A 13776-nucleotide genomic window follows, 5' to 3' on the forward strand; every position below is an offset into this window, starting at 1 on the left:
AAGGTCTTCCCAGACATGCAGTCTTGATCTTCATCTTAATCCAGTGCAACCACAAACCTAAACACGCCTCACTCAGCTTCTCAATGGCTGTGGTCAGGGCATCCATTGATTCTGGTAAATTTACGATTGCTGTTGGTAGTATTAATCTTTGTGAGATGTCTTTTAAAAGAACTATGGCTTGTGGAGATCCAAAATTCCACTCTGGTAACCTTGCAAAAAATTCATTATCTTATTTTCTTGCTCTTGAATATACGAAGATCAAGCAAGCCATTAAAAGTTTGACTCCCAATTGATGCCAAATTACACCAATTCATCATTCAGGAGCTTTCATGCTGTTTAGTCAGTGAGTAAAATGTGTTTCTACTTGGGTTACCCACCTCTGGCTGTGTCCAACCTGGGGACCCACTGAAAATGTGACACCATGAAAAAGAACAAATAAATCTACCTTGTGACGATTATTTACCCCACCCACCCACCCACCCACACACACACACACACACACACACACACACACACACACACACACACACACACACACACACACACACACACACACACACACACACACACACACACACACACACACACAACACCACAAAAACAAACAAAAAAATCCACAAAAAACTAAACTATAAAGTACTACATTACTTGTACTGATTAGTGATCACCTTTACACAAATTCTTGATTGTTCCTGCTCAGAGACAGCAAACCAGGGGTGAATCCAGATAAGACGGTGTTGTCGGGGAAACACGTCCTCCACAACACCCATTGATTAAAGGACCACTTTTGAAGACATTTTGCTTATTACTACTTATAATAAATAATAATTTTAACAACTAAAATGTTTAAATCAGTATTTATCTGGAGCTACACTCTAAAAAATGAACCGCTGTCTTAATGAGAAGAAGTGAAGTACCAATTTACATAGATCTTCTCAAGTTATTTCAACTTAACTAAAGTTATTTCAACTTTACTAGAGAAGTCTTGTGACATTAACTCAGTTGAAAGTTGGAATAACTACAGTAAGTTGAAATAACTTTAAAAAAAATCTATGAAAATTGTTACATCAAATTTTCTCGTTGAGACAGCAGTTCATTTTTTAGGATGTATGAAGTAAAGTGGACTACTACTATGAAAAAAAGGAAAAGAATAGTTTGAAAAAGTTGAGACAAGGTGTATGCAAAGCAACCCAGTAAAATATATAAGAGAAAAAAGAACATATTATGCAAAACTCTGTTTTTATTTACATTTTGCAGTTACATATGGCTGTGGTTTCATGTTAAACATCCCAAAAGTCCCACAAACATAAGCCTAAAGCAGAGCTTTTACTATGATGATGATGATGATGGCGAGTGCATCACCTCAATGTCTTTGGCTGCAAACTTAAATATCTATTTTAATGACACATAATGATATATGAAATATGTTTATTTATTTAGGTTTATTTTCCAGCATGTATGTTATTGCTTACAAGACCTACCACTCTGGCGTGCTGACAACTTCACAAACAAAAGGTCTGATCTGCAGTCCCAGTAATGGTGCATTAAATATTTTTACAAAAGTGAAGGATTTTTTTTGTTCCACCTGCTGGTTTTCTACATATTTGCATACAGTTATGCATTCCCATTTAATCTTTGAAATGAAAAAAGTCACAGGAACCTTCATCAAATTTGCATTTTATACAAAACGTGTGAGGTGATTATTGTATCAGGCAAATAAAAGTGATGCAAATGAAGAAATGACCAATCAAAACAGTCAAATAAATATGGTAGATGCTGATTAGACCAGGTGGACTCAACAAAAATGTTTCACGGTTATAAAAATAAACTTCATTAGAAACATTTTTCAGAAGAAGAAACCCACCAGAAATCAATGAAACTGAAATCTTGCATTCGGTAGTTTTACATTTTCTCACTCTTCCACCGTATAATTGAGTAGAATCTCTTAATCTGGTGTGACAACTGTCAAAATGTCATCCAAGCAAAATCAGCAAAAAAAGAGAAAAAGATACAATCCCGACAGAAAGTGGAAGAAGTTAACTTTTTAAAAGTTAAAGCAGAGGCATTGATGTCCATCATCACCACGTCTTCCCAATAGACTGAACATGTTCCTTGGCCTTCAACCTCAGTGAGGCTATGCTGGAGTTCCTTGGATCCACAGAGCACTGGTAGGGCGGAGGTGGGGGGCAGATGGAGGCCATGTGGGGCAGTTGAGGTCCCAGTGCAGGGGAGCTGAGGAAGGAGGCCTGCAGGGAGGAGGGCATTGGAGCATGTGGAGAGGCCGTGTAGGTGCCCGTGAGGCCTTGAGGGCTGCTGATGAAGCCTGGGAGTGACTGCAGGGAAGTGGAGGAGGTGATCGGCGTGCTGAGCCAGGGATCCAGCTGCAGGCTGGAACCCAGGGAGCTGCTGGATGTCCGGGTGAAGGAGAGCAAAGAGGAGGAGGTGTCCGGCAGCTTGATGGAACTCACCTCCAGCTTCTCCTGCCGACGCCATTTGGCTCTCCGGTTCTGGAACCAAACCTAAAATTAAACATTTATGTAATGAGTTTTAATCATGTTTTATATATGATCTAAATTGTGCCAAAATAGAATTGTTTGAGAAACCTAAAAAAAATATTAACTTGGTGACACTTAAATGAATTATGTCCCAATAAACTTTACAAGTCACTCTTAATGCCAACTTGCTATTTTAATTTAGAGGACCTTTATTAATTTTATTGTTACCAAATGAAAGCAGTCTTTAGATTTTCCCGTTGTTCAGTGCATGAAAAATTTAAAGTTTGCGAAACAAATGCCTGTTTGAATTATTTAAACATCTATTCAGCCTTTAATCATTTGGTAGTTTTTAAATGTGTTTTTAAAGTAGGTTATTTTAAATCAGTATTTGTCATATTTTGCAAATTCCTCTTTTACTAATATGAAAAATAATGGTATGGGATTAATGTTATATTTTAAATATATTAATATGCTTCTAAAATCAATACTACAAATTGTTGTAGTGACTACATCATAATCATAATCATGCCCCATTTCAAATAAAAATAAACAAATTATTTATTTATTAAATTGACTTTCCTCAAAATTAACCTGTCATGAAACTGAAACCTTCGATATATATATATATATATTATATATATATATATATATATATATATATATATATAATATATATATATATATATATATATATATATATATATATATATATATATATATATATAATGTGTGTGTGTCTTGTGGAACTTCTGCACAGTATTTCATTTCTACAAATTGTGTTCACAACTTCAAGTGTAAATGCCTCAAAAACAATCTTTTTTTATAAAAGTTTCATATTTAGGTCTAGTCAGTCATGTGTCTTTTAAACGAAATATAACTTTAGAGTGAAAACAACATGTAACTTGTTCTTTCTCATTTATTTTTTGAATTGGATGCATCCTAATAAAGATTAATAATTTGTATCCATTTGGAATATTCTTAGTCAACTCATTTTATTGGCTATACCGAAACAATTACAGATTGTATTTATACTAATTTCATTATTAAGTTTATTATATTTGTTTTATAATATGGATAAAAAAATTTTGCAAATATTTTTCATTAAAATCAATCCCTGAAGCAAACATGCTGCAAAAATAACAAAAACCTTGAAAATCAAGTCGCAGTCAAATATAAAGGCTATACATAAATAAATGAAACATTTTTTTGTAAAACTGAAAGTTTCCCCAGAAGAATTATACGGATTCATTCATTATTTGATTTCAGTAGTATTATACAATCGATTTTTTTTTTTTTTTTTCACTGTTTGCTGTGTTTGTGGTATTGTGCTTTGACAAAAGTGAAGCTTGGACCAACTTCATTATTGTAATATGTGATATTTACATTTCTTAGTTTCTGTTAAAATATATTTATAATTTAAGGTTTAACCAAATTACAAATATGATTGGAAGAAAAACTAATAAATGTAGATGTATCAAATTATCGTATTTTTTTTTTAAACTGGTCCAAGCTTCACTTTTTTTCAGCCAAACTGAGTAATCACATTTTTATTCGCCTGAAGAATTCTGTAAATTTCTTTAAAAAATACAACATCTCTTAAATATAAAATATAGGGTTTAACATACACCCTTCAATTCTGATAAAAAAAAAAGTCGCGTTTTGCATGAAGTTTACTTCAAACTGTGATTGCTGTGTGCGTTGGACACACCTGCACGCGGACCTCAGGCAGGTTGACTTTTAGGGCCAACTCCTCCCTGCTGTACACGTCCGGGTAATGAGATTTCTCGAAGGCTCGCTCCAGTTCGTGGAGCTGGAAGGTGGTGAACGTGGTCCGGTTCCGTCTGTGCTTCTTCTTGTGGGTTTCGTCTTCGGCCAGTTTGCCGTCTCTGGCTGGTGATCCGGGACAGGCCCCGGCCTCAGCTGTGCTGCTGGCACTACACATACCTGACGAGATTTATTTCAAGTTAGATTAAAAAAAAAAAAAAAAAAACCTGTTTAGAGACAGTTATATTAAGTTGTTTTTATTTTACCGTCACAACTTTGAGAGCAGTGTGTCTTTTTTCCTGGGGTCCCGTTGCGCTCAGTGCCTTTGTTTTGCACGGAGCTGTAGGATGTTGCTTTGCGCAACAAGTCCTCTTTAAATCCCAGTATGGCCTCGATGCTGTGGAGCGTGGACGGGTTCCCGGGGCTCTGGACAGAGCGCGCGGAGGGAGACAGGCGCTCATCCATCATCACGTGTGAAGGTGATCCAAGAAGCCACATTGGTTCAGAGGAGCGAAAAAACCCCCGATCTAAACCACACACAAATAACCTCCGCTCCTCTGCTTCAGTTTAAACGACACAGAGCGCAAAAGCGAGAACGTGCGTAAAATTACGCACCGGTGCGTCCTTTCTTGTTAGTGGATGTGGAACAACTTCAGGAGCGGGTTTTAAAGTCGCGGCTGGTGTCGGACCTCCTGCTCATGTGGCACTCCCGCACGTCACGCAGGGGTTCGTCCTGTTGGATTAGGCCCTAGAATTTATGGGGTAACTCACCGTGCGCTCGGACTCCTCCCTGCCTCGTACGCATCTCCCTCCAGCAGCCAGAGCTGCCTGTAAACCTACTTATATAAATCTTAAAACCATCTTTCTATTCCTCCAGATGTCATGTCCATGACAGTCTGTGGGAAAAAAGAAGAGGAAGATTAGTCTGACAGATTAAGGTACAACAAATTCATAATTACAAGATTTCTGGTCAATACAGGGATTGCAAAATGTCAGATTAATATTTAATCAAAGCGTTAAGATATTGTTGCCAAAATGAACAGACTTGTGGTCGAATTGATTAAGGATGGTATTTGTCTGGATTGGAACCAAGGAAAAAGCTTGTAGGGTGATTTTAAAGCATAAATTTTTGTGTTTGCCAACCTGCTGACATGTGCAAAAGGCTCTTCAACAATAGCAATCCAAACATCTTAACCTCAAATCTTGGGGTCTCATTCAAAAACCTCTTGTACTAACAGAATTTGTGAATGGTGCGTATGAGCGTTTCCCGATATTTTGTGTTTTCCCGAAGGTACGAACACAATTTATGAGTGTTCCAGCCCTGTTGGAGTCGTGAAAATAGTCTGCTGTCATGCAGCCCTTTGTTTTCAGTAGCTGGCAGTATATTTTATTACTCTGAAGCAGTTTTAGTTTGATAAACCAACACAAATTACATGTCTGTCTTGTATAACCCTACGATTTGAAGTATAACTCAGCATGTACAACCCTGGCAAAAATTATGGAATCACCGGCCTCAGAGGATGTTCATTCAGTTGTTTAATTTTGTAGAAAAAAGCAGATCACAGACAGAAGAAACACTATAAGAAATCAAGAAAAAAAGATTGTGGCAGTCAGTAACGGTTACTTTTTTAGACCAAGCAGAGGAAAAAATATGGAATCACTCAATTCTGAGGAAAAAATTATGGAATCACCCTGTAAATTTTCATCCCCCAAATTAACACCTGCATCAAATCAGATCTGCTCGTTGACATTGACCCTATGCCATGACATTGACCCTATGTGTCTTTTTGCAAGGAATGTTTTTGCAGTTTTTGCTCTATGGCAAGATGCATTATCATCTTGAAAAATGATTTCATCATCCCCAAACATCCTTTCAATTGTCCAAAATATGAACATAAACTTGTGCATTTATTGATGATGTAATGACAGCCATCTCCCCAGTGCCTTTACCTGACATGCAGCCCCATATCATCAATGACTGTGGAAATTTACATGTTCTCTTCAGGCAGTCATCTTTATAAATCTCATTGGAATGGCACCAAACAAAAGTTCCAGCATCATCACCTTGGCCAATGCAGATTCGAGATTCATCACTGAATATGACTTTCATCCAGTCATCCACAGTCCACAATTGCTTTTCCTTAGCCCATTGTAACCTTGTTTTTTTCTGTTTAGGTGTTAATGATGCCTTTCGTTTAGCTTTTCTGTATGTAAATCCCATTTCCTTTAGGCGGTTTCTTACAGTTCGGTCACAGACGTTGACTCCAGTTTCCTCCCATTCGTTCCTCATTTGATTTGTTGTATATTTTTCGATTTTTGAGACATATTGCTTTAAGTTTTCTGTCTTGACGCTTTGATGTCTTCCTTGGTCTACCAGTATGTTTGCCTTTAACAACTTTCCCATGTTGTCTGTATTTGGTCCAGAGTTTAGACACAGCTGACTGTGAACAACCAACATCTTTTGCAACATTGCATGATGATTTACTCTCTTTTAAGAGTTTGATAATCCTCTCCTTTGTTTCAATTGACATCTCTCGTGTTGGAGCCATGATTCATGTCAGTCCACTTGGTGCAACAGCTCTCCAAGGTGTGTTCACTCCTTTTTAGATGCAGACTAACGAGCAGATCTGATATGATGCAGGTGTTAGTTTTGGGGATGAAAATTTACAGGGTGATTCCATAATTTTTTTCCTCAGAATTGAGTGATTCCATATTTTTTTTTTCCTCTGCTTGGTCTAAAAAAGTAACCGTTACTGACTGCCACAATCTTTTTTTCTTGATTTCTTATAGTGTTTCTTAAAGCCAGAAAGTTGCCATTTGAAATGACTTTAGTTTTGTGTCATGTCTGTGATCTGCTTTTTTTCTACAAAATTAAACAACTGAATGAACATCCTCCGAGGCCGGTGATTCCATAATTTTTGCCAGGGGTTGTATTCACACACTCACACTCATCTTCAACCACTTAGTCCAATTAACCGCTTAGTCTCGGGGTGCTGGAGCCTATCCCAGCAGTCATAGGGTGTGAGGCGGGGTACACCTTGGACAGGATGCCAGTCTGTTGCAGTCAACATGCATTCATGTATTCATGCAGCCTAATGACATTAAGACACGCTAAGATATTCTTTAGTGTGTATGTCCTTGATGTGGCAAGATGTTTTTTAAATCCACTTTCACTTTGGTTTACTTTCCCATGTCAACAATGGAATCTGTTGATATGAAATGTTGTTATTTTCCCCATTCCCTGGTTTTAGCAGGACACCCAAATTCCACTTTTCAACTCTGTTAGCAATTACTGAAATTCTGCTGGTTGTTACAAAAAATCTTTGAAAATAAAAGTTTGTTGCCAATCCCATTGTTCTGATTAGAAACCTCTGACATATATGTGTGGCCCTGCGATAGACTGCCGTCATGTTCAGGGTACACCTAAAAAATCCAAAAAGTCAAAAAAAAAAAAAAAAATTACAAAACTTCTGTTTTGTTTTTGCGGAGGGTGGGTCGGGGGGGGGGGGGGGCATCAGCTGTGGCTGCCAGAATAATTCTGTCGCACATACAATGAAAATATGTCAATATATTTACAGAAAACACTCTATATTTTAGAGTATGAAAAGTAATTTGCAAAATAAAAAAAATAAAAAAAGAAAAATGAAAGCAGGCTGAGGTATAGACAGCCTTGAACTGTTTTTTTCAGAAGTCCTCATATTAACATACTTTTTACAAATATAGCAAATATATGTTAATATAGCAATATGATATACACTTTATTGTAATTTCAGAGTTGTTTCTATTGTGTAACAGCACAGTGGTGCAAACAGTAAGTGTGCTTGTCTCCCAAGTGAAATATCACAGGTTCAGAAAACTACCTGAGACCCATTCTCTTATATTATATTATTTTATATTATATTATTTATACAGTTGGAGCTATGTCAGAATAACCAGATCAACAAATGGATCCCAAACCAAACCTCATGTGGTGGCCCTGAGCAAAATGGGAGCAGCACAACAGAATCTCATTGAATGGAGAAATAATGAGCTTGAAAACAGCATAAAAGTTTATTTTGCAAAAAAAAAAAAAAGCTGTTGGATTTTCTCTTTTAAAACATGAAAAAATAAAACAACTTTACACCATAAAATGTATATGTTCATCTGAAAAGGGATTAATGTGTTTGTCTATATGTGGCCCTGTGACAGACTGGCATCATACCCCTCACCTCACCCTATGACGGCTGATCCTTAATTGGAGTATGCGGGTATAGAAAATGGATGGATGTAAGGATTTATCTATTTTTACTGTACTTATTATTTTTTTAATTTTTTTTTTACTTAATTACTTAACAGATTTTTTTTTCTTTTGCATTATGCTAGATAATCTTCAGCAGAGAAACTATGATCACATGCCCCCAAATGGCAGCTCTTGTGACCCCACCTCCCACCGCATATATGTATTCTCTTCCTCTTATTCTTACTCTTACTGTTATATGTACATATTGTAACCATAACCCTAAATCTAAGTTCTGAACACTTACTGCAAACTGAGGGCACCACAATCCACTGTTTTAAAAGGAGTCTAAAGACATTTCTTTTTAACAAAACTTATTGTCCCTCCTCTTAGATGTTTATTTTAAATTCCATTTTTTTCCCATTGTTTCCTTTTTTTTTTTTTTACTTTTATTTTATTTTTTTAACCTGTAGCTCTTTGAGATCACTGATGAAAAGGGCACTATAAATAAAATGTATTGTTATTATTATTGTTATTATTATTAATAATAATAATAATAAACTGTCTTTTGTTCATGGATATTCATAGGAAAATGTACAAAATTTTGTTTATAACTGTTCATACGATACAAACTGCTGTGTGAAAAATTTGCTGAATTTGCACAATTATACATGTTTATGATAGGCTCCACCTTCCCTGGGATGCTTAATTAAAGTAAGCTGGTATAGAAAATAGATGGATGGATACAGGCAGACACACACATAACTGGTAGTCATGGTGCTTGTGTGTGCTAAAAATAAATGATGTGCAGCAGAAAACACAAGGGAAGCGCTTCATAAGAGAAAAGCAATGACAGATTGTAGGAAAAGTGTTTCCCTGTGTTGTGCATCAGCGATTTTTAGCACACACGAGCAGGATGAGTACCAGTTATGTGCACCCCTGGATATAGGTTTATGAGTGGCACATTCATACATGCCCACCATTCAAAAAAATAAATAAATAAATAAGAAATATTTACAAAAATGTTCTTGCTTAAGGCCCACTGACATCCATGAACATTTCCTGAACAAGAAATTCACAAAAAAAAAACAAAAAAAAAAAAACAGCCACTGATGTGGAAAAAAAAAGCAAAATTTAACGGCTTGCTCCTTTGCCTATGGCTCCCCCTCCCAACAAATTTAATAAAAATCAGTTGTTTTTAAATAATATGAACAAGGAAAGGACACTCAATCAATCAATCAATCAATCAACTTTTTTTTTTATATAGCGCCAAATCACAACAAACAGTTGCCCCAAGGCGACTTTGGGGCAACTTTGTCACTTTGGGCAATCTTTGTCACTCAAAGATTTAATCTACATGAGGACAGTTTCTTTTACTATCTATGTCTAAGAGGTGAACAAAGCCCAAACAATAACAATACTGAGCTGCAAACAAAGATCGACAGCAGTGTGGTAATCCTCCTTAAGGGGATTACATCATTTTACTCAATAGACTTAAAACCCCTCAAACTATTTAGCTTTTCCTAATTACAGAAGTTGACTTTATCCTTTCTTTGGCTTAAAGAGAAGGAGGCGGTGCCTAAAGACACTGAGATTGTGACTTTAAAATGCGATGTGAACTTGATTTGTGCAGCAAAACAATAGTTTACGTTTTGTTTATTTAAAGTTTTTATTGGAGTGATTTTAATACAGAGCAGGATACTGAGATACAACATTCAAGTCTTTTCTTGATTTGACCCAGAAAGGGGGGGGTCAAGGTCAGCACATTCTGAACTGAGAAGGTTGTGAGATGAACTCACCTCCAAAACATCTTGGCGGTGCTTAGTTTGGAGTTGAGTAATCCAGTGGTGAAGACCACAGACAGACGGATGAAAACACAGAGATGGAAGTGGTTTCTATGGCAACCACACTATGACAGTGAGAGCTGAAAATGATTCAAATGCTAAACAGTGCCCAAATAATCATTTTTAGCCCCTAAGGATTTATATTGTTTTGGAATGATACACAGCACACCGAATCACAACAGACTGTAGCTGTACTGTTTGAACTTTAGTAATTATGAAGGAAGTGTTCCATAGTGAAAAAGCTCCTTTTGTATCTGGGATGAATCTGTTTTCTTTCTTAAATGTCACTTGTGCTTTGATTGAATAAAGAAATAGCTGAGCTTTCATTTTCATTGTGATGATCTCAGTGTTGGCCTTCAAAGGTCTGAAGCAGCTGGAAGCAGCTTCCACAGCTCGTATAGCCTTCACAAAGGAAGGAGGCTGGCAACAGCACATCGTTTGAAAAGTTCTTCAGCCTGTCCAGCTTTTCCAAACTGAATCTGAGCAGGAGACCTAAAACTCACCTGATCCTGAGCAGGACAATGAAGTGAGACATTCAATAACACGAGGAAATCATTTTGATGGATACTGCAGTACAGTCCCCGTCACACATAGCGGGAACCAGTCCGGCGCCACAGGAAAACACCTCCATTGGAAGCCTTACAGGACAAGTTGGAACATGCCCAGCTGTTAAACAATTTCTCGGATACTCACTCGACTGAAAGCCATCGAAAGCCGCCTGAATCTTTCGAATGGTTTCCAATACGGAGGTGTTTCTATGTGCCGCTGCGCGATGAGCGGCTGCGTGCCGACGTGCGAATCCGTCCGCACGTCTTTCATTACAAAATCTCCTTTAACAGTGGAATGTCCGGATAAACTGCTGATCCCGACCTCTTCTGAAACTTCTCTGCTCTCTCACAACGTCCTGGGTCAACAGAGGCTTAAATTTGGAAGTTTTCAGCTTGAAACAGGCTGACGACGGCGGCTCAGGGTGCGGCGCGACGTCCCGCTCCGTGGGCTGTCCTTAAAGCGATAGTAACACTCCTTAATCTCTCATCAGCTGTTAAAATTTTCACCGAAAACCATATGAATTTCTCGAATGGTGTCCACTTGGATGTGTCTCACAGTTTCTGAAAAAATTTTGATAAAGCAAAGCGCCAGTCTCTCAGGAAGTTCTCAGACAAAGGAATTCCGACGGGAGGGGTGGACCAGTGCTCACTCAAAGCCTGCCCACAGGCAAATGACGCAACCGACAGGTGTGAAAAACTCACGCATGCGCACGAGGGTTCAAGGTTGGCTGATGTAATCGCACGTGATTCAAATCCATATAGTTTTTGAAAAAAATAAAAAGGTACGATACTTTTCTCACAGACCTCGTACATATATTCTGTAAATATCTCAGAACTGAGAATGACCAGATTCACCAAAATGGAGAGAGTTCAACTTTCTATTCATATTCAAAGCCATAAAAAAATTGAAGTTACTACATACAGTAGTTTGAATGTTATTGTGATAACAACTTTGCTGAACTCATCCACATTTAAAGGTGTGTGTGTGTGTTTCTCTGTGGTGGATAGAAATCTGCGCAAAATGTACTGGCGTACACAAAGCAAAGTGCAAAAATTTTACATTTTGGAGAGAGACAGAGCAAGATAGAGACATGGGGCAGGGCGTGTTCAGTGAGTTAAGAACATTGATTCACTTGATCCTATTAGTTAATTATCTCCAGACTTTACAAATCCACAACCATTTAGACTCAGTTTCATGAAAAAACACTGCAAATGTCAAGGACCCCCCCCCACTCCAAGTGCTTGGATCTTGCCAAATTAAATTAAGACTTTGTTGGCTTTATTAGCATGGATTCATTGGTGTATTTGTAGTTGTAGTATTTGTAATCTGTATGTTTTGGGTCTTTCCAGCAGGATTTTAACACCACTATTAAAATGTGCACCTGAGCAGAGCACCTGAACTTACAAGTTCATTGTTTCATTTCATTTATTTGCACAATCAGGAAGTATGGTGAGATATTAAGAAGGATTCCATTTCTATTGTGCTTTTCCATCGAGCTGATACACAAAGCGCTTTACAAAGATGCCTCACATTTTTACACACATTCTTCATATTACACACAATTTACACACAAGCCATGGAAACAGGTTTATGTGGTTAGTAGTGATTAATATACACTATATTTGAACAAGACATTTTTTCCCAGTTTGAAATGCCTTTATACGATTTTGTCATGTTTCTATGTACAGTGTTATTAAAATTAAATGGAATCACTCATTCAACAAATCCACACTGTGATGTGCAAATCTGAAAATGTCTTTGCGTTGGGTCAGAGTTTGTCAATTCACTATTTTGATTAAAAATGTGCACACGGTGATATCTGTAAAGAATACACATATTTAAAGTAATTCAAGGCAGCATGTAAAGATGCATGAAGACTGGTGTCTTGACAAAAACAAACAAATAAACAGAAAAAGACTAAACATCATCATCCATCCATCCATCCATCCATCCATCCATCCATCCATCCATCCATCCATCTTCTACCGCTTAGTCCAATTAAGGGTCACGGGGGGCTGGAGCCTATCCCAGCAGTCATAGGGTGTGAGGCGGGGTACACCCAGGACAGGACGCCAGTCTGTCGCAGGGCCACAAATAGACAAACAAACAGACACACCCACACGCACACCTAAGGACAATTTTAAAGATTCCAATCCACCTAACCCGCATGTCTTTGGATGTGGGAGGAAACCAGAGCACCCGGAGGAAACCCACGCAAACACGGGGAGAACATGCAAACTCCACACAGAAAGGCCACGGGAATTGAACCCATGACATTCTCGCTGTGAGGCAACAGTGCTAACCACTAAGCCACCGTGCTGCCCTAAACATCATCATTGATTTAAAAATCATGTACATGAAAAAGTCTAGATCACAGCCAAAGGGAAGCTGAAAGTGACGGGACCGCTTGGGATTGAAATTTTGTCAAAGACAATTAATTATTTTTCTTTATATGACTGAAAAACGCATTCAGTGCGGAGAAAATCATCTCATTTTTACAACAAGCAAAGAAAAAAATCTATTAGATCTCTCTGTTTATTGTGTTTGTGATAAATTATGATGAGAATACTTGATCAGATTCACAACACAATTTCACTAAAAGAAAATTAGACTTAATGGAACTGAGTCAAATGAATTTGAGTGGAAAGTCTGGTTATGAATAGGGATGGGTGTTGATAAGATTTTATCGATATCGATACCATTGTCGATTCCGCTTATCGATCCGATTCCTTATCGATTCCTTTATCGATACCTCATGAATTTTCTGTGTACTAAAAGTAGGCTTTACAGGTTTCTATGTCAACAACATTTTATTGAGTCTTAAAATAAATAAATATGAAATTGGTCACTGCATCCTTAAACTCTGGACATAAATAAACTCCACATGGGGGATCCTTGATCTCTGGAC

At 37.6% G+C, this 13776-nt stretch overlaps 1 protein-coding gene across 2 annotated transcripts; it reads right to left on the bottom strand.

Moving 5' to 3' along the window:
- Window positions 1-1987: 1987 nt before the first annotated feature.
- On the bottom strand, window positions 1988-4762 carry rx3 (retinal homeobox gene 3). 2 transcript variants are annotated; one of them, XM_034192366.1, is made up of 3 exons: window positions 4526-4762; window positions 4216-4439; window positions 1988-2519 (listed from the first exon to the last, which is right to left on the bottom strand). In XM_034192366.1, exons 1-3 carry the CDS (start codon window positions 4755-4757, stop codon window positions 2079-2081), a joined length of 897 nt encoding a protein of 298 aa, XP_034048257.1. In that variant the 5' UTR covers window positions 4758-4762; the 3' UTR covers window positions 1988-2078. The 2 variants fall into 2 exon arrangements, with proteins under 2 accessions (XP_034048257.1, XP_034048256.1); XM_034192365.1 differs by having other exon boundaries at window positions 4204-4439.
- Window positions 4763-13776: the final 9014 nt, after the last annotated feature.

This window comes from Thalassophryne amazonica, chromosome 17, assembly GCF_902500255.1.
Source record: "Thalassophryne amazonica chromosome 17, fThaAma1.1, whole genome shotgun sequence".
In the NCBI taxonomy this organism is placed as follows: domain Eukaryota; kingdom Metazoa; phylum Chordata; class Actinopteri; order Batrachoidiformes; family Batrachoididae; genus Thalassophryne; species Thalassophryne amazonica.